The sequence below is a fragment of the Heterodontus francisci genome, chromosome 22 (genome assembly GCF_036365525.1).
Source record: "Heterodontus francisci isolate sHetFra1 chromosome 22, sHetFra1.hap1, whole genome shotgun sequence".
NCBI classification, from domain to species: Eukaryota; Metazoa; Chordata; class Chondrichthyes; order Heterodontiformes; family Heterodontidae; genus Heterodontus; species Heterodontus francisci.
Window position 1 is genome coordinate 70,394,726 of NC_090392.1, and position 24,241 is coordinate 70,418,966.

The window sequence follows — 24,241 nt, forward strand, 5'->3', positions numbered from 1 at the left end:
CGCAAAACGGAAGTCACGTCACGGAAAGCCAACCCACTTCCGGTTCTATTGGCACTCAAGTATTTATTCAGCCATCTACGCTTGATATCATTGCATTTAAAAATTTCGGAATGGAACATTGAATTTTGCTGTACCGATTAAAGCATAGCATCAGTGCCAGCTCAGAACCAAATTCTCCATTTGGTCCCTTTTCTCTTTCACAAAAATACTCGATTTTCCTTTAAAAGCTCATGGATTCTGTTTCTGGTTGGGCATTCTATACCTTTGCAATCTCTGCAGAAATAAAAATGGGAGATTCTGGTTACCTCTGCAGAGTTCAATTTAATTGAATGGGAACTGGATAGCTGGAGGTCCTATTGAGAAAATGAGAGTTATGTTGCTTGATTTGGGGGGAAAAATTCATTTAGAATAGTGCTAATGAATATATCCACATTATGATATAAGTAAATGGAAAATGTTTTTCTTTTAAATTTAGACTTTTGAAAATTAAATTTGAAAATGCTGTTAGGTAGGGAGTTCCCAGATCTTGACCCAGCAACAATGAAGCAACGACAATATATGCCAATGTTAGGATGGTATGTTTCTTGGAGGAGAACTTAGAGGTTCTGGTATTCCCATGCACTTACTGTCCTTCTAGGTGAAGATTGAGAGTTTGGGAGTTGCTGCAATGCATCCTGTAGATAGTAAATACTGCAACTAAAGTCTGCTAGTGGTGGAGAAGATGAAGTACTGATTAAGCTCTGACCTGGAAGAGGTCAATCCTCTTGCATGTCATTGTAGCTGCATTCATCCAGGGAAGCTGAGAATATTCCATCACATTCCTGGCTTGTGTTTCAAAGATTGGAAAGGCCTTAAAGAATCAGGTGAGCTACTCATTGAAGAATACCCAGCCTCTAACCTTCTCTGGTAGCCATGGCATTTAAGTGATTTGTCCAATTAAGTTTCTGGTCAATGGTGACACACCACCCCGCTCTGCCCTGCCCCAGAGGTTATTGGTGGAGGACTCTGCAATGCCATTTGCTGATGATTGGGAGTAGGCCAATAAAGCAGTAATTGGCCCAGTTGGATTTGTCTAAATTTTTCTGGACAAGACACACCTGGATAATTTTCCACAGTGTCCAGTAGATGCCTGTGTGGTAGCTGTACTGGAATAGCTTAGCAAGAGGTATGACTAGGAGCACAGATCTTCAAGTAGACATAAAAGATTCCTGGGACTATAGTGAAGAAGAGCAGGGGAGTTATCCCTGGCCAACATTTATCCCTCACCCAATATCATCAGCACCAAAGCATCTGGTCATTCACACATTGCTGTTGGAATATTGGGTGCGGCATTTCCTACAGTACAACAGTAACTACACTTCAAAAGTACTTATAAGTGGTTATAAAGTACTATAGGAAGTCAAGAAAGGTGCTTGTTACAACCAGATAAGAAAGGGGTCTCGGATTCCCTCTCAGCCTTCACCCGGTCTTACCGTAACAGGGTTTTATTTTTAAAAACACTGTTTTTAGCTCCCCCTTGCTGAATCCTTGTTCATTGCTTTCCAATTGTAAGGCAAAGAAACCAGAAAAACAGGTTTTCTTAAGTTTAAAGAGGTTGAACTTTATTAAACTTAAACTCTAATTTGGTTGACGCCTACGGCTATGCAACGTGCCCACGTTCGCATGCATAAGCGATACACACATGCAGATAGGGACAGAAAAGGACAGAAGAAATAAAGTGGAAAAGTTTGAGGTAATATCTGAAGATGGTTTTGGTAACTGTTTAAGATCGCTGTATCATCCTTGATTGTAGATAGGTCTTGTTTTTCGTTGGGGCCCAGTATTCTTCTTAAACCTTGGTGTTTCTGGAGACCTTTCTCTCCTGTGGTTGACGTCTTCAGTGGATTTGGAGTTCTGTGAGAGAAGAGAGCAGACAGGAGAGGCTGTGGTGAGCCAGCCAGGAGAGGTCTTTTCAGTCCAGGAGCAAACAGTCTCTCTCTCTCTCAAATTGTCTGTATAATTCAAAAAAAACCTCAGGTTGCCCAGCAGGTTAGTCATGTGACTAGCTGGTTTGACCACATCGGTTTGTGGATTCGGCCACAAATTTCTCTTACTCTCTGAAGTTCTGGAACATGTAATTAATATCTCGCCTCACCTTTAGAAGTCCTCTTAAAATTTGTTTCTTTGACCACCTTTAGTCACCTTCCCACTCCTGCTCAACCTGATCTCTATTCGTGAAATATCTATGAACATTCTGGCACAATAAAGCTACTCTATAAATGCAAGCTAGTGTTGACCAGAAAGTAGAGGATTTCTGATTATCTTTGAGCTTCCACTATCCACCATAGGTAGATTAGAGATACAGCACTGAAACAGGCCCTTCGGCCCACCGAGTCTGTGCCGAACATCAACCACCCATTTATACTAATCCTACACTAATCCCATATTCCTACCAAACATCCCCACCTGTCCCTATATTTCCCTACAACCTACCTATACTAGTGACAATTTATAATGGCCAATTTACCTATCAACCTGCAAGTCTTTTGGTTTGTGGGAGGAAACCGGAGCACCCGGAGAAAACCCACGCAGACACAGGGAGTACCCGGAATCGAACCCGGGTCCCTGGAGCTGTGATGCTGCGGTGCTAACCACTGCGCCACTGTGCCGCCCTAGGTCCCTTCCATCATGACCTTCTGCTCGGTATGGCTTAGTGCTACACTGGGCAAGTGTGCATTCATCCACTAGCCTGTTGGGGAAGTATTTTAATTCAACATCTAAATCAGAGTAAAGAAATAAAATGAGTTGTTTGGTTCCCTGCTCAAATGACAAGTAAAATATTGAATAGAATGTTGGCTCATCAATGAGCCAAACAACTTGTGTGTTGTTTCCTTACTCTGAAGGCACCTTTCTCCAGTGTAGTACTGAGCGACACAAACTAAAAGGTCCCAGGTTTAAAGCTAGTTGGTGGATCTCGGCCACAACAGCAGTTGGGATGCTACATGTGGAAATGGGAGGAAGGCCAAGAAGAGTTCCTACTCCTTATTGTTATCCACTGAACACCCCCCACTTCAACTATTCTTGTATGGTCATCAGGTGCTGACAGGTTTGGGCTTCGATGCAATTCCCACACAATCACACAGCCAACAGTTTAAGAAAGAATTGCCACTTGGCTAAGCAATTGGGGGATACCAAATTCCAGCATGCATCATTGCCTTGAGAGGAAAAAAAACAAACATGAGTTTTCTAACTAAGTTGTAGGCTTGAAATGGTTCTGCATGAAAATAAAACTCAACATGTCAAGATTGTAAGGAGCTACAGATGATATTTCAGCTTTGATACCAATTACATTCTAAGCCTAGCAGGACAGAAAAGTCTGTTTTGTTGGAACAGTACTAAATATGAAGGCTTCAAACAAAGTCAGCCCTGTGGTCCAACTAGCCTCAACATTTGAACCCACTGGAAGTCTCATTGAGATCCCAATGGCATTTAAATGCGCTCCTGAGTGGGGTGCGCATCATGGTCACCCTGCCAGATGAAACAGTCAGGAAGCTAGGCAAACTCTCCCTCCCTTAGTGGGGTTCCAAGGAGCAGGACTGCTCCCCCATGATCCATAAGGCAAGCCCCATACTTCTGCTCCACCTGGTTACCACCTCCCCAGCTGAGAGCGCCTCGGAGTAATCCCTCGTTCTTCCCAAACGTACCTTGCTGCTGGCAACCTACTTCTGTTGTTGGCATGCCGCCTCTGCGCTACTCAATTTACATCCTCCCCTGCCAGCCAGCTGCCACTGTCTGCTATAAATGGTCAAGCAGTCGATCAGTGGGATTAAAAATCTATTGAGATTCCGACTCCCAATGCAGGATTACTAGCCCTCCCACTAGGAGTTAAAATCAGCCTGCAGTTTTTTCTGTCTTTCTTCTTAATACACATATGGTACCTGAATCACTCCACCTATCTATGTACACATTAATCAAGTGATGCGTGCAGAATTACTTCAGTTCAAGGGAAAAACGGCAATACACTTTCAATAATAGTAATTATCACAATTATAATGTTTCCGCTTGTGAGAGAATCCAAAACTAGGAGTCACATGTATAAAAGAGAGTCACTAATAAATCTAATAAGAAATTGAAGAGAGTGGTTAGAATGCCACCACATGGGAGTAGTTGGGGCAATTAACATAGATGCATTTAAAAGGAAGCTAGATAAGTACATGAAGGAGAAAAGAATAAAAGGTTTATGTTGATAGGGTCAGATGAAGTAGGATGTGAGTAGGATAGATCAGTTGGGCTGAATGGCCCGTTTCTGTGCTGTAAATTCTGTGTAGGTCTATGTAACAGTGCAACAATTACATAGCAAGAAACTCTTCAGCTTTGACATGATAACTATTTACAAATTGAGACACAGGTTTTTCAGAATATACTGAACTGTAGTACAAAATGCCCGTGTAACAAATTAACTCCTTACACATTTTATTTAAAATGAAACAGTTTTTTTACACCAATTTTTTTATATAGTCACACCTTATCGAAACAAACATTTTTCCCTGGATGTCATCCGAAGGACCAATCGAGTCTACACAATTCAAACAAACTTTGTTGTAACAAAACACCCTCTCGTAACAGACACACAAACGAATTCCACTGCAGCATTTGATATGTCCAGTTCTGCTACAATAAACTGCACAGCAGTAATTGTTTTGGCACTTACACTAAATGCCTAGTACCATTGTTGTCTCCTGAACATAGTGCCAGCACGTACAATACCTGAAACTGTGGCAAAACAAAAGGAGTCCATTGTAAAAAAAAGTAGTCAGAATAATTCAAGCTTGATAAAGATAACCCTCCAATTGTAAAAACGTTACTGTTCCAGTTCCCACAAGTTTGTAATAATGAGATTTGACTGTAGTTACATCAAAATTCAGTTGAGGGTTGATTTAATAAATCTCCAAATAGTAGCTGATATCAGAAGTATAATGGTCATTAAAAACATTAAACAAAAAAAAATTAAAATGTTAATAGGAACACTGACTCTAAAAAAATTATACTTTGAAAATTTGTGACATTGCTAAAAATTCTCAAAATTCTTATTTTGCAATTGCCAGGACTGGGAGAAAAGAAATCTTTCAACCCGTGCACCTTTTCCAGAAATCTTAATTCCAGAAATCCTAAATCTTCTTTATCTAACTTCTATTTTTCCTCATTTACGTTTGCACAAATCTTATTCCAAATAAGATTAACAGGAATCCACTTGAATGTGACACATAGTGAATCTTGCAATGTGTATATATTACATACATGTATACTTTTTGTGTAACTCACTTCCATTAAATTGAGAACAAATACAATATGCGCAAAACAGAAAGCCTTTCATTCTGAGCAATCAGGCTAGAAGTGATTAGTTGGAGTCATTACACATAAGCCTAAAACAAAAATACTAAATCCAAGCCATTTTTTGTATTCCTTTGTTTTAAAAGTTCTTATGGCCTTCCCAAATGTCATATATTTCATCTTGCAAATATGGACAGACTATTCCCAAGTTTCCAACAAAGCTATTCTGTGACCAGACAGCAGGGGGTGAATAAGAATGGCCCTGAGTGCTTGCACAATACCTTTTTCTGCTGTTCTGTGGGAAGATACAGCGTGCCTTTTATTGGCACTTTCCCCGATGTAAATGAAAGAGGATTTTATTTTGCGTTGATAAAAATTCTGTAACAATATAACAAGGTGGACAATGGCTGTTGGTGCTGTCTTTATTAAGGAACAGAGGTAATGTCTTTGAGGAAGCCAAAAGGAGAATGATTTGTCCTGGTTAGAATCTTTTGGTGTAATTATCCTTATGAATGAATTCTACTGTTGCTTCCTCCAAATCAATAATGCCTCTCCTTTTCAAGAACTTCCTGCAGCTAGCATGGCAGGAAGGTCCACACAACAAACCAGTGCTACTCTTGACAAAGGCACACTTTTATTGCAGGTAAGGAAAGCAACTGCAGTTCATTAGAAGTACCACCCCAAAGCAGAAGAGGATTATTTCACCACTGCAAGGCAGTCTCACTTACCTGTTAGAGAAAAATTATAATAACTCATTCAAGTCTTAATGCTCAAAACTGAAACCATTCAGCTGAAAAATCTTTGCTGTAAGCACTAAAATGCTCAGCGGAAACATGTGATAAAAATGATATTTACAGATTGGTCACAAAAAGAGTTCAAAGTTTTTAAATAACTTAAAATTGAAAGGTCATGGCCCAAGTTGAACTTACTGCTCAACTATAAGAAATTACAGCTGCACATACTCCAAGCATTGAGGGTGAAACAATACCAATATTCAACTGAGGCTGTTTTCCACAATATTGACATTAGCAAAATTCCACTTATTGCTTATGATATGGCATTACAATTTTACATTAGTACAGGACTAACAAAAGTCGTGTCAGCTTTACAATGGCCAGTCTATTTTTGTCAGCACAAGGCATCTGCCTTGGGAACTTTTTGCACTAGGCTCTTCTTTCCAGTCCACATCTGGCAGTTGGCACAGCAACATATTCTACCCTGAAGGCAAGCAAGGACGTGAAGACTTGAGTGGTGTCTTTCTGTTCTTTGGTGGTTGTCCTCTGGACCTTTTTACTTTAAGTGAAAATCAATCTCCCAAATTTGGGGAGAGGATCAGTCTACCTACTGTCTCCAGGGTCTTCTTCAATCCAAGCCACTATTTTGCCTTCCCAACCAGGAACAATATCATCATCATGGAAAAGCTAGGGGGAAAGAAATGATGGAAATCAAGTGAACATTAAGCCTTTACTTTTGCTATAATTTTTTTTATTGCTCTTTATACGCTATCTAAACAGAAGTTCATTCATTATTTCTTCCATATATTTTTCTATTTCTTTATCAATATTTGTAAGTAAATTTACAGAAAAAAATTTCATGACACCTATTTGTAGATCAACTAATTCAGTAGAGTCTAGGGACAGAATGCATTTTGTGTGTCTTATGTACAAGCTGCACACACACTTCTACACTACACCAACAAAATATTTCACTGCTCAATTGTCCTGTCAAACTAAGAATTAAGAACATCAGTAATGTTTTCCAAAACATGACATTAATGACTGGATCGTACCTCTTCCTTCACAGTGCCAAATTCTGGATCCAGTGCCTTAAAGTGATACCTGTAATTCCCTTCCCGATCTATTGCTGCTTTGAAGTCTTTCAGGGCCACTTCACCAAGTCTGCAAGGATAAAGTTGATGACAAATTAAAGATGTGCAATTTTAAGCAGGACCTTTTGGTCCAATTTAAATAACAGATTTTCCCTGAGTGAGCAGGTAAGAAAATGCACTCAAGGCTCTAAAAATGCTGATCTTGAACAGCAGGTTGGTAATGCCTAGGCTGACTAAGATTATGATTTTACCTTTTTTGTAAGTGATCCATTCATTGATTCCTTCCAAGGACATGGCTAAGATTAGGAACTGACATTTGAGAACATGAATGAAATTGCATCCTGTCATTCCAGGGTGCAGCAGATTGAAAAGTAAGCACATGGTGTCACTGTGGTACATTGTAACTGATATAGTTTTTAAAAAAGATTTGTTCACTCTCAGAAATAACCTCAAGCCCCTTTCTACTGTAATCCCAGATTTCCACAGAACTGGTGAACCTTAATGACTAGTTCAAACTTTCAACGGGCGTGGAAACTACAGCTGCTGCTGTAACAGAAGAAAAATATGAGAAAAGAAACTACATGGAAAAGGATTTTTACAAAAATTGCATGAATGTTCATTTGAATATTTTTGCAAGTCCCCTCAAATTGGAGCCAATAGTTTTCTGTTGGCTTCAGTTTTCAAATATTCCCATTGGCTGGTACATTAAGAATTACTTGCCTCTTTGGAATGTTTACCATAAAAGGTACAAGAGTTCGGTCTGTGAAATACAGCACCTTGGTGCAGACAGGGCTGCTTAGTCCAGGACTGCTGTGAGAATGAAGACCTGCAGAGAAAGATAAGACTTTTTTTTTAAAAAAGCAAATCTGTACATTTTTGGCACACAATGGCAACTACACACAGGTGAATGGCCTACAGTAAACATGGGTGCAGTGGGAGGAAATGCAATGAAATAACATGACTGAGAAAGGACAGCACTGTGCCACGTAATTGTAGGGCCACAAGTTCATAGTCTTACAGATTTGTTTTTCCAAAATCAAAATAGACAGATTGGAAGGTCACAGCAGCCTGCATAATCGGTTTACAGTGCTGTTTAACACCAAACAAACATTAGTCAGTGAAATGCTTGCTTCTGAACTTACTGGAAATTGATGGCCAGGATTCTCTCTCTATATTTGATTCTCTTTTTCCTGAAGGTTTCACAAGAGTCTACAGATATAAATAAATGGAAATATCAAAGCATAAATGTAACAGTCTTCAGGTTAAAGATTTCATGCTGTACTCACCAGCCTGCAATTTTCCACTCATTCACTTCCTTGGACAATTTTGGCTCCCGAAGTCAGGAGGCTATTGAAATCATGGAGGGCATCAACACTTATCCAAAATCTGTCTTGCCCTTACTCCAAACCTGCACATGCATAATTTCCTGCAGGAGTCACCGGCAAAGCAACTGTCAATAAAATTTTGTTCTCTTCCTACCCTAGGGGCCTTTAGGCCCATTACAGTGGCCCAACTAACTCAGTATGGACTAGGAATTGAATCCAGGATCTTGAGGTCCATATGGTTTGGTGCTACATCAAATGTGCCTTTACTGGCTCAGATATCTGAGGCCCACACGGTAACAATTAAAACTATGTTTTGTTTCTGTTCAGTAATTTTAATGAAAATACAAATATGAGTCCAAAAGGACTGATCTGTCAACTTTGTAATTAAGGATAATGAGTACAAAATATTATGAAAGATGAGAAACAAAAAAACCAAGTGAGAGACCTGATTGCATGTTTTTAAAGATTGTTTTGTGAGAAACATTTAATGATAAATATGAAATTAAATTTAAATGGCACTGGTCTTTGTCCCCAAAAAGGAAGAACTGACATGCATTATTTGTTGTGACCATCTTCCAATTAACCTAAATTGTACCCGCACTTGAACTTTCTCATGAGCATCCCCAATTTTAATTGTTCCCCCATTGGTGGCCACGCCTTCAGTTGCCTTGGCCCTGATCTCTAATGCCCTCCTTACACCTCTCCGCCTCTCTACCTCACTTTCCTCCTTTAAGACATTCCTTAAAACCTAACTCTTTGACAAAGGTTTTGGTCATCTGACCTAATGTCTCCTTGTGTGGCTCGATGTCCTGTGAAATGCCTTGAGATGAAAGGCGCTATAAAAATGTAAGTCATTATTGACACCACAGGAATACAGAAAATAGCTGTGGCAAGTCTTTCTGTTAAAGACAGTGCCTTCATAACCTTATGGTAGGGTCAGTTTAAGATCTTATTCTGGAATGATTCTTTAAAGATATATTTAATTCACAAAGTAATTAAATACAGCTATACAATATACTTCACTTAGTAGATAAAGTAACAATATATTCTGAACTTGTGGAGGTTAAAAATCAAGTTGTGTGATATTATTAATGTTGCATTCACACATTTGTCTGAAACACCTCTGTCCACTACTTAACTAAAAGCTTCAGCTCATTTAAAATAAACTTGTCAACACCATCGTTAAAATTGTAGATAAAAGAATTTCTGATAAATTTATTAATGCATATGTTATAAATATCATACAGCTCAATTTCAAGCAAAGATGGCTTGTTCCTATTGATTTAAAGAAGCCAAAAATGCACAGGAAATCAAATCAACTAAAGAGCTCATTTGGAGGTTACTCTTACACTGACTGGGAATATATCCTTACTTTGTTTCCACCTCTTCCCTGCGTTTCAGCCACATGCATTCGTTCCAATAAACTAGCGATTCCTTGTTCCAGTGTGTCAATTGTGTGGTGCTGGGGGTCATGACCAGCAAAGCTACTTCGTAAACTGCGCAGAGAATCTCGCACTACCTGAAGGTCTTCTGTCTGAAATTACATTTACAAGGAGTGTACAGAATAATGTCCACAATGAATAAAATAAGGATTGTGATTTTCAGAAGACTATTGCAGAATTTACTGGCACAAAAAATATTTACTTTCATCGGACACAAAGCAACAGTATTATGTGAATTACAAGCTGTAGTTTTAACTTGGTTTGCAGTCAGAAATTGAAAACAGCAATCTGTAAAACCAGATACCTCAGATAATACACTAGGCAAAAAGTAAATTTATAAGTGGCCTGGGGGATGTGTGGCGAGTTTTCAAAGGGTGGGTAAAAGCTTTCTACCGAATTTACTACTAATAGCAAAATATTTGCTGCAGTTGAACCGCTATAACTGATAACATGATAGCCTTCTGGTAATGAATGGACTACATCTGATCAATAAAATCTGAAAGCTTCATCTCTGGACATTAATAACAGTTTTGTCTGTGTAATCCCTGAGGCAATATCTTACCACTATAACCTTCGATTTCAGCATAATTATGTCTGTGGAGTACTAAATTTTCCTCTGCAACTCAGCTCATAATTTTTGGAATTGCTTCTTTTGAAGATTTAACTAGGAGAGATTAAACATACCCGAAAGATCAAACATTAATTTTACTTCATTTTCTCCCAGACAGACATCAAATACTTGCATTCATCTCATTTCTTCTATCTACTAATTTCACTATATATATCATGTACCAAATACATGCAGTGGAAAGACAATGTATATTTGGAAATCTTTGGTCCCCCAAGATAAGACTAATGGTTGCAATCTGACATTATTCTTCATTATAGATTAAAAATGTAGTGTCCTTTGTCAATACAATCTGCCCACTGTGCCAAAATATTCATAGTCAACATCTCAGTGAAACTATCACGTCATATTAAACACAGATAGTTTGGATTACTAAGGCACAGTAATTTGGCATTTGTATGCACATTTCTTCTCATGTTACCATTGCAATTCAGGATCATATGCATCCAACAAAGACATTGTTAACCACAGCCAGCAATAGTTAAATAATAATCAGTGTTGCTAGCCCACATTGCTTATGATATAATAACAAGACCACCATATTCAGACACTGATTTGATAAAACTGCAATGACACGTTGGACAGCAGGCACAATTTTGGCAGCGGGCGAAAAAAATGGCGGCCCACATGCCAAAGAGCCACCGCAATTCGAAGTGTGGCAGCTCATTGAAATAGCTGGGGCAGGACAGCTCCCCCCACCCCCCAATCATATGGAGGGGACGAGCTGTCTGTCCCCGGCAATGTCGTCAGCTGCTGTGCACAGGCATTTTCAAAGGGTTGTTAGCCCTACCGGCATATTTAAATATTTTAAAAACGATTTCATGAAATTAAATAAATACATCTCTTTTGCCCCCTCTCCCACCCCCCCAATATCAAATTAATTATTTGCCCTCTTCCCCCCCCAAAAACACTTAATTTTTACCATCTGACCTTTCCTCCCCCCACCCCCCACCTCCACCAAACTGCGCTAACTTCAAACTACAACCCTTCCCACCATCCCCTAGACCAATGACATTAATTTGACCCCATCCTTCTGCCTCCCGCTCTGAGAAACCCACCTCCTCCCCCCTCCCACCAGTGTTGCACCTCATTTCCTCGGACGGGGATCCAAAGGCACGGGAATGCTCGCCATCAAGCCACGGGATATCAGGAGGCGATGTAAGTACATTTAAATTATTTTATTTGATTTAAATATTCAAATTATGGTCCCGCCGCCGGGAGGATCGGGCTGGGGCCTACCAGCATTGAGGTCTGTGGCAGGCCTCATCCGGGGCCATCTTTAGGCCCCACCACCAGCCACAGATCCTGATGTCAAGGTCTCCTTACAATCCAGCCCATTGTATTGTGTGCTGTTTCAGAACTGATGTAACTGTGGAGAGATCCTGGCATAATCTGCTTCATTTTCAAACAACTTTTTAAAATCATTTTATAATGCTCCTGGTCAAATCAGGAACCCAGTTTCCAGCTGCTCCAGAAAGTATAGTTGCCCAAACTATTTGCTCTCTACCAGAGAACATTCAGGTCCCATGGCATCTGTCCTTAACAGCAGAATTATAAAAGTCATGAGGCATTAGTTTTACAAGAATTCACTTTGACATACCATATTTTGACCCTGAAAATCTACTGGGTGCCGTGGTGGGAGGCGGGGTATGGAGGGTGGGGGGTGGTGTGGAGGTGGTCTGGTGGGAGTTCCACAGTACCCTTTTATAACTCCAGCAGAACCTATATCAATCATCTGTTTGTGACAGATCTCAGCTGTGTCTAGAATTTCCTTATACGGCTCGTAAAAAGGCAGAATCTCTGCGTGCCCTTTACAAGGTGAATGCTGTCAAGGGACAGGGCAAAGAGCAGGAAGTTTCTGCTTTCCTGGCTCATTGCATTCCTGGCACGGTACTAGAGTGAGATGCCGTCAGATGGGTCTAAGTAGTGGTGGGAGGGCTGGAGCAGGTGGTGGGGGGGGGGTGGGGGAGGGGGTGAGGTGGGGTGTGCAAGGCCAAGCAACTGGGAATATCTCGATTAGTTCCCTTACACAGGGTCTGAAAAGGGACCTAGCTGGATTTCGGGAGGCAGGGTGACCTGGGCAACCCCTTCCATCTCTTTAGTGGTCGACACCTGTTGGATTTTCCAGCTGCCTGGTACAGGTGAGCACTGGAGATGCACCTGCACTAGTGCTTATGTTCAGCTGACCCAGGCAAATGAGGTACCCTCCCACTGACCTCACAACCTCTGCTGGATTCAGCACTGGAGAGCATTGATGGGTGTGATCCAGCCGTATCTACTGGGATCACATCCCAGGAATTTTCAGGGATTTTCTACCTCTGAAACAGGAGGGTTTAATTGTTCAGTTATAGAACATAGAACAGTACAGCACAGCACAGTACAGGCCCTTCGGCCCATGATGTTGTGCCGAACCTTTAACCTACTCTAAGATCAAACTAACTACCTACCCTTCATTCTACCATCATCCATGTACCTGTCCAAGAGTCGCTTAAATGCCCCTAACGTATCTGCTTCTACTACCACCACTGGCAGCGCATTCCACGCACCCACCACTCTCTGTGTAAAGAACCTACCTCTGACATCTCCCCGAAACCTTCCTCCAATCACCTTAAAATTATGCCCCCTGGTGATAGCCCTTTCCACCCTGGGAAAAAGTCTCTGACTATCCACTCTATCTATGCCTCTCATCATCTTGTACCCCTCTATCAAGTCACCTCTCATCCTTCTTCACTCCAATGAGAAAAGCCCTAGCTCCCTCAATCTTTCTTCGTAGGACATGCCCTCCAGTCCAGGCAGCATCCTGGTAAATCTCCTCTGCGCCCTCTCTAAAGCTTCCACATCCTTCCTATAATGAGGCAACCAGAACTGAACACAATATTCCAAGTGTGGTCGAACCAGGGCCTTATAGAGCTGCAGCATAACCTCGCGGCTCTTAAACTCAATCCCCCTGTTAATGAAAGCCAACACACCATACGCCTTCTTAACAACCCTATCAACTTGGGTGGCAACTTTGAGCGATCTATGGACATGGACCCCAAGATCCCTCTGTTCCTCCACACTACCAAGAATCCTGTCTTTCAGCCTGTATTCCGCATTCAAATTCGACCTTCCAAAATGAATCACTTCACACTTTTCCAGGTTGAACTCCATCTGCCACTTCTCAGCCCAGCTCTGCATCCTGTCAATGTCCCGTTGCAACCTACAACAGCCTTCCATACTATCCACACTCCAGCAACCTTCGTGTCATTGGCAAAGTTGCTAACCCAGCCTTCCACTTCCTCATCCAAGTCATTTATAAAAATCACAAACAGCGGAGGTCCCAGAACAGATCCTTGTGGAACACCACTGGTCACCGAGCTCCATGCTGAATACTTTCCATCTACTACCACCCTCTGACTTCTGTGGGCCAGCCAATTTTGTATCCAGACAGCCAACTTTCCCTGAGTTATGTATTTATTATTTTGTTCCTTTTTCTACGGATTATGTCTTTTGTCTCAACCGATACTGTAGCAAGGGAGTAAAAATTCTGCTTGTTTGCTCCTGTTGCAAAGCACAAAGTTTATGCACTGCTCATCCCTGACTTTTCCGTCCATTCATTTTAATCAACGATCATGGGTTGTGCTTGCGTGATTTTTATAATTTGCACTCCCAACAAACATAAGAAGTGCAGAAGTGGAAATGTTATCCTCTGGACTTTTAATGCATATGGGGCTGTAATGGAGATTTTTCACGGCTTGGTAAATTTTCGCAACATTGTATGCAACATACTTCCGAGTTTCACAAATTTATCTGTATTGCAAATCAACAGCAAAGAGAATTTGGCTTTCCTCCATTGAAACCACGAAAGTGGAAGTAATGAAGTCTGGGCACAAGATACAGCTGTACCACCTTCTTGTGCATGCATTGTTAAAGGAAGTTCATATGGGTTGATTATTACTCAATACTCAAAAAGGTGTACAGCTCACATGATGAAAGATAGCTCTCTAGTTATCTGATGTGCTGCATTACAAAACAGAATGTACGTAGCTAACGGATCTCAATAATTTAACCAGCTGGGGCCTGCTTCAATTCAACACTCAGCTGTCTTAAACCGGCACGTCTCAATCTGCTTCATTGAAATATGCCAACTTAACATAGTAGAGAACTGATGAGAATCAAGCCCATGGGCATATAGGGGGGAATTTTAACTCTGCAAAATGTGTGAGAGATAAAGGTTAAAAATCTGAAACAGGAAACCAGCCCACTTCGAACCTGGCTACTTCCAGTTTTCATGGAGGCAGAACAGGGCAGCGGGGGAGGGAGAATGGGCGACCAATCCGCTCTTCAGAGGTGGGTCGGCCGCTGAACCCTTTAAGGAGGCTGCTTGCCTTCATTCTAACAAAGTTTTATTTTTAACCCATGCTGGCTGCTTTTTCCAAGTGTCAGGAAACCCAGCAGGTAAAAGGAGGGGAGAAGGGCTGGGTCCATAAGATTAGTGCCTTTATAGCACTGTTTGTCAAGGCCAGGGTTGTTTCCCACAACACAAAAAATTACCCTGTAAATCCCCCACCCCTACCCCCCGATCTGTCTGTTTTCCCCTCCGCGATCAGACTGCAACCCCCAACCATCACCAGCTCCACAATCCTGTGATCTGACTGACGACCTCCTCCCACCGATCAGGTCTGCCATTAAATCCCACACTTCTGGGTTTCCCAGCTTGTAAATGTACCCCACCACAATCTTCCAGCCTCATTGTTATTATCGGGTTAATATCTCATAAAATGCTAATTAATCTGTTCTCTGTGTATTTGCTACTCTTTCTCGATTTTGGTAGAGGCATAAAACATGCGATTGCAACACGGTCTACGACACAGCCAGTCCTATCTCCTTTCCACAGAATTCAAGATGCAGCCAATCTAATATCGTCCGTTTTATGTCTCTGCCAAAGTTAAATGTTTTGCCCTCTTTTTATTTCAGATTTCCAGCATTTTTAAGTTTTTGATTTTCACCTTCTGTCAATCATAACAGAGAACACTCTAGCAAAACCAGCATCAAACTGCTTTATATAATATCAAAGAAGGAAAATAGTACTTTCTAAACCAATTTTTTTCAGTTGACCTATTGCAAATATACATGTTTATGGATAATAATGAATACTTGATGTGTCAGTACACCCTGACTGTGATTACATGCTATGAATATCATTGAGATGTTCACACCGGATCATAAAGCAAAACAGCAAAGCTAAACTAGTTAATATTGACAACTAAACCTCAAAATTTTTAAACAATTCCAGGTATTTATTAATTTATGGAATGGCTTTATTCAGATTAGATCCTTTTTCTCTTGCCATTGATATCACGGCCATGTCTCGTGGCCAGCAAAAATATGCCAACTTTGAAGGATTAACAATTATTGAATGGTAACCAATAGTTGACCAACAGGAAATAATGCACTCAGTGTATTAGATCACAGTTAGAATACAGCATGTAGCTCTAGAAAACATTCTATGGTTAGGAAAGACAATAGAACCATGATACAAGAATAATTCACTAGAATAATACCAAAAATTAAGGGTTATAGTACAGAGCAAAGTTTAAAACACTGGGCGTTTCTTTTCCTGGGACAGAGGAGGTTAAAGGGGATCTAGAAAAGATTTTCAAAATTATAAAAGTTTTTGATGGGTGGACTTATGAATAATTATTTCCACTGGTTGGTACACTGGTAACTAGCAAAACATAGGGGAAAGTAACACAAGCTGAATCCTTTACCAGAAGGGGCCAACAAGACAGACATGATAACATAAAAGGGATTGGTTAAGGATCTGAAAAAGAATTAAAAAAGGACACAGAAAAAGTTGCAAGCAAATGGAATTAATGCAGACTGCTCCTGTTGAAGAATTAGCACCAGCATAGGTTGAATGGGCTGTGTCTATGCTGTAAAATCAATAATTAGAAATAATGATGCGTGGTAGCAGAGATTAGTTGCTTTATATGATTCTGTTCATTTAGATTCTGGCAGTTTAACTCCTAACTCCTGATGTTTAGGCTGTTAAAATGTTTTCTGTAGCCCAGTGGCAGATCAATTTTTACTTGGATTACGGAAAATGCTATTGGAGAAACTACAAAGCAGTGGTTTTAATCGGGTTTGCAACCCTTCTAGTGCTGGCACAGTTTGTACAGATGCTGACTGCGGGTGTACTATGTAACTAATATGCTTTAATTGATACATGAACATGAAGAAGTTACTCCCTATTTATCCAGAAATCATTTGCAGTTGGTCACCGGGTAGCATATTTTTAATGAAGATAAATTCTATGTAAAAGAGAGACTTCAGCAAAACAAGGCTGATAACTTATCAAATTTCCACTCACCCCTCTACACACTGGAGAAGTGATTTTGTTCATAGATTGGACGTAGCCATTACTCTCTGACGGTCTGCACAGATACCCAGCTACCTATTGAAATGAAAACAAGGAGTAAATCAGAAGGGGTGAATGTTTCCATCGCGGCTTGACGGCAAAGGTCAGCCATCGCAGCTTGGGGGCTGGAGAGGGAGATTAAGATTGGATATCGGGCTGGAGGGAGAAAGAGGGGGGCTGGGGTGAGGCGGGCGGAGGTTGACGATCGCAGCAGGAGGGAGGAGAAAAGCTGCAATCAGCGTGGGGAGGCTTACTTGAGGTGTCTAGGGTCCTAGAAAAGGCACTTATGTTATGGCACCAGCAGCTCCTCCCTCTCACTGCCAGGTTTCCCGATCCCTGAGAACTGCACAGCAGCGGTAAATTTTAAATCAGACTTCACATAAACAGTTATGGAGACAGATTTGTTGCATTTCCTCAGTAGGGTTTTAATTTCACTGATAACAAAGGTGAATTTTACTGAGGACAAATGAGGAGGACCAAGATGGACATGCTTAGGGTAGCCAAACATCTGATAAAATGATAAAACCTGTGAATCTACTTGCTTGTCAACATTTAAGAATAGGTTTGATAGATGGTTGAAGGAAAGGGGGATAAAAGGATATTGGAACAGGGCAGGTACATAGGATTAAGCATACTGCTTGTGTGGAGGACTAGTTGGGCTGATTGTCCTATTTCTGTCTTGTACTTTGTGTGTAAGTCTACGTAAGAAGCTTTGCAATTATTGAGAGTGAAGCATCTATATGCTTTGGAGAGGTTTGGATTCAGGCTTGCCTTGAATCAATGAGTAAAAACATTAAGGTCTGTTACACAAATCATCCTTTCTCCCTTTTCTTTCAGGAAAGGGACAAAACAAGGTAATCCAAGGTTTCATTTGATACTTGTGATGTCTGGACCCACAGGCTGTGGCCACAGAATAGACCTCATTATTCACAGTATTGAGTAAACAACTGACAATGCAGATGTGTTTGGATCCTCACAATGTCTTACTGTTACTACTAAAGCCCTAAGGAACTGATTCCTCAAATATTACACACTATTAAGGCTTATTATCCTGACCAGAAAAAATAAAATAAATGCAAGCAATAGCTCTAGCCGGCAAGGATACTGAACAATTCAAAAAGCTTCCTTTAGGTATGGTTAAAGCCAGAGATGATAACCCCAATTAACTACAGCAAACGGCTCCGTTTGTGGAGACAGCTTAACTAATTTAACTTTTTCTTGGGTAGAGGAACTTATTTTGTTTTATCATTGTGTGAAGATTTTAATAAATACAACCAGTTTACTGAATTTGTTAAAACCTGAAAGTAAACTCTATTGAAATTGTTAACTAGATGTTTAGTTATATGTAACTTTAAAAAAAAATAATAGTAAATGCAGAAGTGTCCCTTTACACTCTAAACAATATCATGGTTGTTGGCTATTTGTTAAAACCACATACAGATTAAGTTATGACTTGCATTTTTGTTCCTGTGATTAAACATAAATGCATAGTTGTTTACTAGCTCTTTTTTTGATGTGTCTTCTACAGTTGAGACTTTGTTAAGCACTGCACTGCAGCTATCAAGAAGTAATTGGCAAGCAACAATAAATAAAATACCATGTTAAGATCACCTTTTAGTGTCCCCTTTTGTAGGTCAAAGGCTTGCACTACAAGTGAACAATGATGCACTCAAATATCAGCTGTTTCAAAAAGAATCCAAAGGTAGACTCTGTCCCTATCACAAGATTTAATATTTCTGGCTCTAGTGTACAATTGGAAGTTGAGCATCACACTGTTCCCTTGACACTTTCGCTGGCAGAACTCTCAGAACAATTACTGAGAGTATACACAAAGAACATGTCCCAATGCAGAAGCACATTTTTAGGATTGAGGCAACAATCAATCACTCACATTTTATTTTCACACTTTATGCTATCTCACCTCTTCAAAGTGATACTAGTTTGCATCACACTCTAAGCTCCTATCCTATGTATACAGCACGTACAAACTGTTAGTTCCTGGAAATAGCTGTAGATTATCACTGAATATATTTCCACAGATAATATCCAATATCACTGATTTATGATGAATGAATAAGTCAAGTTCATTTTGGGATTTTTTCTAACTGATTTGGGGAGCATCTTCTACAATTCTGCCCATCTTTCACTGAAAATATAAAACCAGCAGCTCTGAGTCATTAATCCTTCAGCAGGAATATCATTGAGCACGCTGGCCTCAGCATCTACTATAAGAGAAAGGCCCTCACCAAAAACACAGTACCTAAACTGATAAACCCATTTGAAGGAAACATTGCATTTATCTAATGCTTTATCATGTCTTTCAGGTTGTGCCAATGTACTTCATGAATTACGTTTAAATGGACTCCACTTTCCATTCTTATCTCTTTACTCGTAGGCAGAGAATCACTTGCAATCGCTTCTCTTTCTGCTCCCACCTGTTACTTCTGGTGTTCCCAATGGATCTATCCTTGGCCCCCTCCTATTTTTCATCTACATGCGGCCTCACGGCGACAGCATCCAAAAACACAGCGTTCGTTTTCACATGTATACTGATGACACTCAGCTCTACCTCACCACCACTTCTCTGAACTCCTCTACTATTGCTAAATTATCAGACTGCTTATCCAACATCGGATGAGCAGAAATTTCCTTCAATTAAATATTGGAAAGACTGAAGCCATCGTTTTCGGTCCGCGCTCCAATCTCTGTTCCCTAGCTACCAACTCCATTCCTCTCCCGGGCAACAGTCTGAGACTAAGCCAGTCTGTTTGCAACCTTGATGTCACATTTGACCCCAAGATGAGCTTCTGACCTCATATTCATGCCATCACTAAGACTGCCTATTTCCACCTCCGTAACATCGCCCGACCACCCCTGACTCAGCTCATCTGCTGTTGAAACCCTCATTCGTGCCTTCATTACCTCTAGACTTGACTATTCCAACACACTCCTGACTGGTCTCCCACCTTCTACTCTCCGTAAATTCCAAAACTCTACTGACCATGTCCTTTCTCGCACCAAGTCCCGTTCCCCTATTGCTGACCTACATTGGCTCCCAGTCAAGCAACATCTTGATTTTAAAATTCTCATCCTTGTTTTCAAATCCCTCCATGGCCTTGCCTCTCCCTATCCCTAATTTCCTCCAACCCCATAACCCTCCAAGACATATGTGCTCCTCTAATTCTGGCCTCTTGTGCATCCTGATTTTAATCGCTCCCATTGTGGGCCACGCCTTCAGTTGTCTGGGCCCCAAACTCTGGAATACCTTCCCTACACCTCTCCACCTCTCTACCTCACTTTCCTCTTTTAAGACACTCTTTAAAACCTAACTCTTTGATCAAGCTTTTGGCCATCTGACCTAATATCTCCTTTTGTGGCTCAGTGTCATACTTTGTTTTATAATGCTCCTGTGAAGCACCTTGGGATATTTCATTACGTTAAAGGTGCTATATAAACATAAGTTGTTGTTCAGTCACTTTTCTTATGCAGGCAAAAATGGCAGCCATTTTGCAGAGACCAAGATTCCAGAAACAGCGGTGAAATAGTTGACCACCACTTTTTTTTTAATATAGTGATCATAACTGACCTATTTTTTGGAAATAAAAATTGGCTGAGCTACTTTAAACTGGCAGCACAGTGGTTAGCACCGCAGCCTCACAGCACCAGCAACCCGGGTTCAGTTCTGGGTACTGCCTGTGCGGAGTTTGCAAGTTCTCCCTGTGACCGCGTGGGTTTCCGCCGGGAGCTCCCGTTTCCTCCCACAGCCAAAGCCTTGCAGGTTGATAGGTAAATTGGCCATTGTAAATTGCCCCTAGTGTAGGTAGGTGGTAGGAAAATGGTGGGGATGTGGTCGGGAATATGGGGTTAATGTAGGATTAGTATAAATGGGTGGTTGTTGATCGGCACAGACTCAGTGGGCCGAAGGGCCTGTTTCAGTGCTGTATCTCTAAATAAAATAAAATAAATAATAAATAAAGATGTTCTCATCTCGGAGTTCAGATGATTATAATTATGAATGTAATTTTGGTTATGTGAGCCCTTGGATGAGATCACTCCCATGCATCAATTATAGTTAATTTATAAAGAATCATACCTCAGAAGCTACCAATAGGGAATGTAATAGAATCATACCTCTTCCTTTTCTCTGTTCAACAGCTGTTGAAGAAGCATATCCTTCTGTTCCAGGTCCCTTTGCAAGTCATTCTGAAAGGAATGATACACAGTCATTTCTATTATAAAATTGTAATATAGAAATGTTCACGTAAAATAATTATTGAATTACTACTGTATAATCCTTTAATGTAGGGTTTTGATCTATTTAGTCTGCAACAGTCAAAAGCTTGAGTTTAAGCAAGCTTTAGCATGTTCTGCAGTATCTCATTTTTACCAGAGGGTGAGCACTCCAGTGCATTTTCTGTCAAAATTCACAATACCATTCTACCTAGGGATATTGAGGCTAATTGCACTATCACATTGTAGCCCAGCTAGGATCAACTGACTTGGCAAAGTTGGAATTTTTTGGTCCATGTGGGACAACGGAGCCATTCACTTTAAATTGCTGATGAACCTTGTGACAGGGCCAAAAGTTTTGTCAGAATGTTGGTGTTGAGGACAGAGTTGCAAAAGGAATTAGAAAAATAAATCTATGAATGAGTGGAACAATGACAAGTTCAAGGTATTGCGCATTGGAAAGAAACATAATGGGTGTCACACACGTATGTTATCGAAATAGCTAAAGATGATACTGAAACTGAATTAGGGCAATAGTAGATTCAAAGCAAGATGTTACTTGTGGAGTCAGCAAGTTGATTGTTGGTTACTTACAATTGGAAGCAATATTTATGGGGACGTTGCTCAGAATAAACTGATGTGTCCTTTCATATTCCTGGGCCTCACTTTTGTATTTCCTAACCCCTAGTGGAGACACATATTTTAAGTGGGGGGATAATTCAAAATCCTGAAAAGGTGAAATGAATTTAGCATCTTCTTTACTCCCAGCCAGAATCCACAACAGATTAAATTTGATGATCTTCCTCTCATTAGGCCAGTTACAAGCCCACATTTTCTCAATCATCGATATTCATGTCCAGTAAAATGCTTTCCAATCTACGCCTCTTTGTTTCCTTTCATTTCTATCATTTAGTTGTATTCCCTCATGCTTTTTTTAAGATCTCTGTGAAGGATTTACTTCCTTTTATAATTTTCCCAATTTAACTTGCATCCAGGTTGCATGCATTATGTGGCTTATGTAGAACAATTATAATTTAATTGCTAACTGGTTTCAAAGTGCAAGGCCACAGGAAAGATAAATTATCCTATTAAAAGGGCCCTTTCACCATTAAATAGTAGCCCTAACTTTCTGAAGCAGGGTTAATTCTTATTTACAATGCAAATGTAGTAATTTCCTGACTCTTAGAGGGAGGTTGATGGCGAGCTCCATTTTTTGTGAGGTTAACGGCAGACGGGTGTAAATCATCCAGTAATTTGTGGCAATTCATAACTCACGGGGTATCTCTTCCTTGCCACAAATGGCTGAAATCTTTTATGCATTAATAACGACATGCGCTGCGACCTCTTATTTTCACAGCACATTCTGGACCACTGTAAATGTTGTATGTTATTTGTAGCACTATCTAATGGAAAGAATCAGATACAGCACTACAATAATTACTGTTAAGGACCAAATTTCACGGTTGAAAATGATTGGAAGTAGGAGTAACATCAGTTTAAGGAAGATGTTGTTCAGTGAGATACTACAACATACGACATTGCGCAATAATCTAACAGTCCACTTGTCCTGTAATGAATACAGTTCAAAGATATTTCTCAACAATCAAACTATGCTCTGTTAAAGTCTGTTGAATACATTAAAAACTCAGTCAATCATTCATTATAAACAAGTGTCATTAGCATTGCTGGCATTTGGTACTGGCATTGCTAGGTAACAGCACACCATAAAAAGAAAACATATTTCAGGTGGTTCAATCATTTTTGATACCGAAGGAATTTTTGTAGTTCAAAGTACATAAGTCTTTAAATTAATACAACAGAGAGAAAGTTATTTCCTATACAGAAAGGAAATGTACAAAATCACAGAATATTGTCGAATTCATTCATTAGATCACAGGAATAGATTAATAGATTGTACTTTGGGTTTATTTTGCTTCAATACTATCTAATCCTTAAAGTTTTAGGAGTGTACAGATTATTTAAGTGAATATTTCACACTTCTTCTGAAGTTTGAAGTGTTAACACTATATAGCCTAGGGTCTCAAATGTAACACATTCTACTGGATGAACTTCCTTTTCAATACCTTTATATGAGTGGCCTCTGTTAGTTTCCACAGAGTATCATCCAGTTTGGCCTGCTGCTGCTGGAATAATCGGTCCTTCTGACCCAACTCTCTCTGCAAGGAAGGATCACAAAAGGAAGATAGATTTGCATTTTTCTAACACCTTAACATACTTCTCAGAAAAGTCTCAAAGCATTCCATAGACAATTAAATACTTTGAAATGCACTGACTGTTACATATGCAAACAGCAGGCATTTTGCAAGGTTCTACAAACAGTTATGTGGGGAATGACCTGTCTATCTGCTTATAGTGGTATAAGCTGCGGGAGGAATGTTGGTCAGGACTCTTCCTTAAATAGTCAGGGATCCATAATATATATACCTGAACCACTGAAGGAGAAAGACCAGTGGTGTTCCACAAGGATCTGTTCTGGGACCTCTGCTCTTTGTGATTTTTATAAATGACTTGGATGAGGAAGTGGAAGGCTGGGTTAGCAAGTTTGCCGATGACACGAAGGTTGCTGGAGTTGTGGATAGTGTGGAAGGCTGTTGTAGGTTGCAACGGGACATTGACAGGATGCAGAGCTGGGCTGAGAAGTGGCAGATGGAGTTCAACCTGGAAAAGTGTGAAGTGATTCATTTTGGAAGGTCGAATTTGAATGCGGAATACAAGCTTAAAGACAGGATTCTTGGTAGTGTGGAGGAACAGAGGGATCTTGGGGTCCATGTCCATAGATCGCTCAAAGTTGCCACCCAAGTTGATAGGGTTGTTAAGAAGGCGTATGGTGTGTTGGCTTTCATTAACAGGGGGATTGAGTTTAAGAGCCGCGAGGTTATGCTGCAGCTCTATAAGGCCCTGGTTCGACCACACTTGGAATATTGTGTTCAGTTCTGGTTGCCTCATTATAGGAAGGATGTGGAAGCTTTAGAGAGGGCGCAGAGGAGATTTACCAGGATGCTGCCTGGACTGGAGGGCATGTCCTACGAAGAAAGATTGAGGGAGCTAGGGCTTTTC

The 24,241-nt window shown here is 40.4% G+C and overlaps 1 protein-coding gene across 7 annotated transcripts in view; it reads right to left on the reverse strand.

Moving 5' to 3' along the window:
- Positions 1 to 4,435: 4,435 nt before the first annotated feature.
- LOC137381410 (dixin-like) overlaps positions 4,436 to 24,241 on the reverse strand; it is a 156,929-nt gene continuing 137,123 nt past the window's right edge. For 6 of the 7 annotated variants that reach the window (XM_068053962.1, XM_068053965.1, XM_068053961.1 and 3 more), the window contains 8 exons: positions 23,248 to 23,340; positions 21,065 to 21,136; positions 16,886 to 16,969; positions 9,836 to 9,997; positions 8,281 to 8,347; positions 7,859 to 7,964; positions 7,100 to 7,208; positions 4,436 to 6,731 (listed from right to left, as the gene is read on the reverse strand). In XM_068053962.1, the coding sequence (XP_067910063.1) occupies positions 6,648 to 6,731; positions 7,100 to 7,208; positions 7,859 to 7,964; positions 8,281 to 8,347; positions 9,836 to 9,997; positions 16,886 to 16,969; positions 21,065 to 21,136; positions 23,248 to 23,340 (777 nt within the window). In that variant the 3' untranslated portion in view covers positions 4,436 to 6,647. The remainder of the gene's footprint in view (positions 6,732 to 7,099; positions 7,209 to 7,858; positions 7,965 to 8,280; positions 8,348 to 9,835; positions 9,998 to 16,885; positions 16,970 to 21,064; positions 21,137 to 23,247; positions 23,341 to 24,241) is intronic. The other variant, XM_068053964.1, reaches the window with a different exon arrangement.